The 4973-nt window shown below is 44.4% G+C and overlaps 1 protein-coding gene across 1 annotated transcript; it reads right to left on the bottom strand.

The window, feature by feature from the left end:
* Nucleotides 1-309: 309 nt before the first annotated feature.
* LOC308700483 (uncharacterized protein) lies at nucleotides 310-1266 on the bottom strand (the record flags this gene model as incomplete). The annotated part of the gene is made up of 1 exon (XM_081382117.1): nucleotides 310-1266. The coding sequence occupies one exon, from the start codon at nucleotides 1264-1266 to the stop codon at nucleotides 310-312; it is 957 nt and encodes a 318-aa protein (XP_081238243.1).
* Between the last annotated feature and the right edge of the window lie 3707 nt (nucleotides 1267-4973).

Genomic DNA, 4973 nt, shown 5'->3' with positions numbered 1-4973 from the left:
TGTAAGTGAACACAAACCTGAGAAAACATGATTGACTGCGTTATGAGTGATGATTCCTATTCAAAATATCAAATGTTACAGATTAATAATTTTGCACTCCTGGAATAAATTAGAATTTAATGTCACTGTAAGTCAGATTTATCATAAACAGTGGTCAAATATCAAAGCTGGAGTCTTAAATCTTTATAATGATGCTATTTATTAATATTATATTTATTTATAATAAATGGGTAAATAAATATGCAAGGGAAACTTTTTCAAATACTGCACAAAAGTTTATTGACAACACACTTTACAGAACAGACATAGTCAACTATTCAAGTAATGCATCAGAGCCTCACGGACATCCCTGCCCTCCTCCTCTACAGGCTGTGCCAGTCCCAGCACAGGCTCTGCTGCTGAAGGTGGATCCCATGCACTCTCATAGGCCTCTCCATGACTCTCACAAAGGTTATGTAGAGCACAGCATGTCAGCACCATAGATTTCACAAGGTCGACCGCACAGTCATTTCTTTTCATAAGGCAACGCCATCTTCCTTTTAATCTACCAAAAGCATTTTCAACCACTACACGTGCTCTGGAGATTTTCATGTTGTAGACCCGCTGTTCCGCTGTTAGCCGTCCAGTGTCAATGAATGGTTTTAATAGCCAGTTCTGCAAGGGATAGGCAGAGTCTCCAAGGATGTAGTAGCCAACATTCACCCCAGCAATGTTTTTGGTGCTAGCTGGTATGTGGTTTCCACGGCTTGCCACCTCCCACAGTGTGGACAGTCTCAAAACCCGAGCATCATGCAGGCTTCCAGGCAGTCCTGTGAAAACATTCCAGAAAAGTCCCTTTCCATCCACAACACCTTGAAGGATGATGGAGTGCCAGCCTTTACGGTTGAAATAGTCACAGTAATAGTCTTGTGGTGCTATTATGGGTATGTGTGATCCATCAATAGCACAAATACACTGTGGGAGTCCCCATCTGTTCTCAACGTAGGCAGCCATTCCTTTAAACCTCTCCTGATCTGGAAAACGAATTTGTTCTGGTACGAACAACGTCTCTGCTGCAGCACAGAACTCCTGAACACACCGACACACAGTTGAAATGCTTGCTCCAAAAAGATGTCCAACACTTCTGTACTCAGAACCGGTTGCAAGCTTCCACAGTGCAATGGCTACTCTCTTCTTTAGAGGTACACACACGCGAAAGTTTGTGTCCCGTCTCTCCATCGCAGGACGCAGTTTGTTGCACAAGTGAGTAAACGTTTCTTCCGACATTCTAAAGTTCTCCAACCACTGCGTGTTTGTAAACCCAGGAACAATCACATCCCACCACTCAGAAGCTCTGTTAAATGTCCAAACAGATGGTCTGTGGCGGCGACTTTGCGAAATATGATACATCTGAAATACACAGAGTACACATTTTAATACATAAAATTGGCAGCTAAATTCATTATATGCTTTGTGACAATATTGCGATTGAGACCCTAAACAAGATTAACGTTAGCTCACCCTCGTGCGCCGTCGGGCAAACCGAGTGATGTCGTCATCTTCGCTTCGTTGCAAGAGTTCCCAGACTTTTTTGCAGTAATTTGTTTTGCTGCCATCAGCCTCATTTTAAACACATTTCTCCGTCTTGAAGTTAAAAACACCCACATGCCGAGAAACAAGAACACCATTCCCTCGATAGGCTCCATTGTTCCTGTGTTGTGCATTTAAAATGTGGCGCGTTTAGGATGATGTCATGACAGTAGAGGCGGCAACTATAACGATCAGTCCCACCCACTTTGAAGCGGTACTAACAGCAGTGGAAAAGCAACCAAGCTAAAGCGAACCGAACTGTTCCGTACCGAGTCGAGTCGTACCACGCAGTGGAAAAGCGAAGCGAGCCGAACCGTTCCGCGCCGAGTCGAACCGTACCGAGCCGTACCATGCAGTGGAAAAGCGCCATTATAAGCTGCGTAATGGACCTAAGATCTAAAAATAAGCAAACTTATGCGGCAAGTGTGCGTCTCTCATTGTTCGAAAAGAAAAGCCAGCAACAGGAGGCTATCTGTAGCAAAATGGCGCACGGTCAAGTGCAACCTACGGGGGACAATGCTCTCATACTTCAAGAGATACGAAATGGGAACCAAGCCCTCTCCAATAAGCTGGATATCAAAACAGCAGAGATTAACGAGTCCATATCGGGGCTAAAGTCTATGCTTGATAACCTGACATCCTGTGTCACCGAGGCCGAGGAACGCACCGGGACGGCGGAGGACCAAATCACCGAGCTGGACTCGCGGGTGGACAAGTTAACTAAGGATAATGAGCATTTGATGGAGAAAGTTGAGTCACTTGAGAATTACAGCAGACGCAATAATATATGCGTCCTTAACGTGCATGAGGGTTGTGAGGGAAGTGATCCGGTTAAATTTTTTCGCCAACTGGCTGCCGACTGTACTGGGACAAGAGCACTTTCCCGAACCGCTAATAATAGAGCGAGCACACCGGACACTCACACCAAGACTATCCGCGGAGGAGAGGTTGAGGGCCGTATTGATACGCCTGTTGATAAGGTCCCATAATGTACGAGAATACGCCAGTGATGTTTTTTCCTGACCTGAGTGCCAACCTGGTGAAGCGCCGAAAGGAATACGACCGGGTGAAGAAAGAGCTGAGATCCAGGGATGTCCAGCTTGCTTTACTCCATCCTGCTACTCTGAGGATAACACTTCCAGATGTGTAAATACAGAAAATATTTAAAACACCAAAAGAAGCAGCAGCGTTTGTGAGAGATCACGCATGGGGAAATTGAAGAGAAGTGTAAACAAGTTACCTAACGTACTTTTGTAGCCATCGCGCACAAATGTAAGATACCAGCTGTTTTACGATATTGTTCACCTACTTGACCAGTTCTCTTATTGTAATGGCAGTCATTATTACTTAAGAGTATTTTATATAATATCCTATTTTATATATCGGAGAGCTCCCGGGGGGCAGGAGACCTTAGATTTGAGTTAGATTTGTTGTTCACGAATACAAGACTATTCTAGATGAAGGGAGATGTGGCACATGTTTTTAGGCTGGCACTGTGGGGTTCTATGTGTTGTTTTACTTGTTGATGTATTTTTGTTTTTTGTTTTCTTTTTTGTTTGGGTGCTCCACTTATGTTGCATACTATTTTTCAAGTGCTTTGTTTACTGTAATATTATGAGAGGTCAGGGGAAGTTTGTGAACAAAACAGAACTTTTATGGATAGAGTATTGCAATTTGTCAGTTTTAATGTTGAAAGTTTAAATGGGCTGATTAAAAGAAAAAGGGTTCCCTTTCGAAAGGGAACTCTACACTACGTCATCATGATGCTATGGGGAACGCCTCAGGCGTGACAGGTGTCTGAAATCAAATATCAACTCACGGCAATCATGTTGACCGGCGACAGCCCGTGAATCATCAGTTTGATTGATTAACGCGCGACCAGGATGTATAAAAGGGAGCCTTGAAAACATGACAACATCTTTTCGTCTTCAGGGACTGTTTGTCTGTTTAAGAGAATATCGCTTTGAAGAGGCATTAAGAGCGCACGGCTCTCGAGAGAGCCTCTTGTGCAAACTGTGAGCGTGTTTCATTTGAAGAAACGCTCCGCTCTCGTCTGACCCTTTTTTCGAGGGAGGAGGGTCAGCATTTGAGCCCCATGGTGCACGCGATCTGTGAAATAATACTGTTGGGTGCGAGGCATTCACAGCCAGCTCCTGAGGGTGCTAGCAGTGTTCATTGAGAAATATCTCGGCGCGAAGACGTGCATCCGTGCACTTTCGGATGTTTCAACCTAGCACCTGTTGACTTTCTTCTCGAGGGATGAAAGCCAAATATATTTTAACGGCTCGAATCTCGCGTTTGCCGAGGCAGTGGGTAGATTATGAGACCATAAATAATAATAATAATTAAAACAGTATTGTCTGGTGATTATGGCTGCATTTAATTATATGGAATTAAAATGATGGAATTTTATCTGACTTTAAGAAGTTAGATATTTTAATTCAGCCTACCATCCAGACCGTGTTTCACTTATCCAGTGTTTTTGGCTGCATTTAATTCTGAGGAATTAAAAAGATACACTGCAGGTGTTCTGTCTGGTCTTTTTGTAAAATGTTTTTGTGAGCAAATAACATTTTCTTTTGTTTGTTTCTCTTACAGACCGCGTCTCCTGTATAGAGTGACTGTCAAGAAGTATTAAAAAAAAAAAAAAAAAGTATGTGTGTCAGGCTTCCTCTCCTTCGAGAGTTATCCTGCTGAGGCCTCCATGCAAACAGCATTACAGTCGGAGTTGAGGAGTGGCCCCTCCCTCTCTGAGGGGGTGCCTTAGGCCCTTCACTCCATGAGCTCTGATGGTCCTACTATCTGTCAGGCCTCCTCTCCTTCGAGAGTCATCCTGCTGAGGCTTCCATGTGTACAGATGTTGCAGGTAGAGTCTTAGAAGTGGCCCCTCCCCCTCTGGGGAGGTGATTCAGGCCCTTCACTCCTTGAAGCTCTGATATATGTGCCAGGCCCCCTCTCCTTAGAGAGTCATCCTGTTGAAGCCTCCGTATACATAGTTAAGTCTGTAGCATGTGGTAGGCCGCTTCTCCCTTGGGAGTCATCCTATTAAGGCCCCATGCAACCAGCTTTGCAGGTGGAGCTGAGAGGTGGCCCCTCCCTCTCTGGGGAAGGTGCTTTAGGTCCTTCACTCCCTGAGCTCTGGTAGTAAATAAGCTAGTTATCATAGGTATGTGTGTTGGTTTCCTCTCCATTGAGAGTCATCCTGCTGAGACCTCCATATATATACAGTCATATGTGTTAGGCCTCCTCTTATTCAAGAGTCATCCTGTTGAGGCCTCCATGCCAACAGCTTTGTAGATGGAGTTTTAGAAGTGGCCTAGCTATATGTGTTAGGCCTCCTCTCCTTTGAGAGTCATTCTGTTGAGGCCTCCATATATACAGTGGCCATCATAAGGATGTGTGTC

The sequence above is a fragment of the Scardinius erythrophthalmus genome (genome assembly GCF_964197995.2).
Source record: "Scardinius erythrophthalmus genome assembly, chromosome: 13".
NCBI lineage: Eukaryota > Metazoa > Chordata > Actinopteri > Cypriniformes > Leuciscidae > Scardinius > Scardinius erythrophthalmus.
This window is presented reverse-complemented; position numbering and strand designations above follow the sequence as displayed.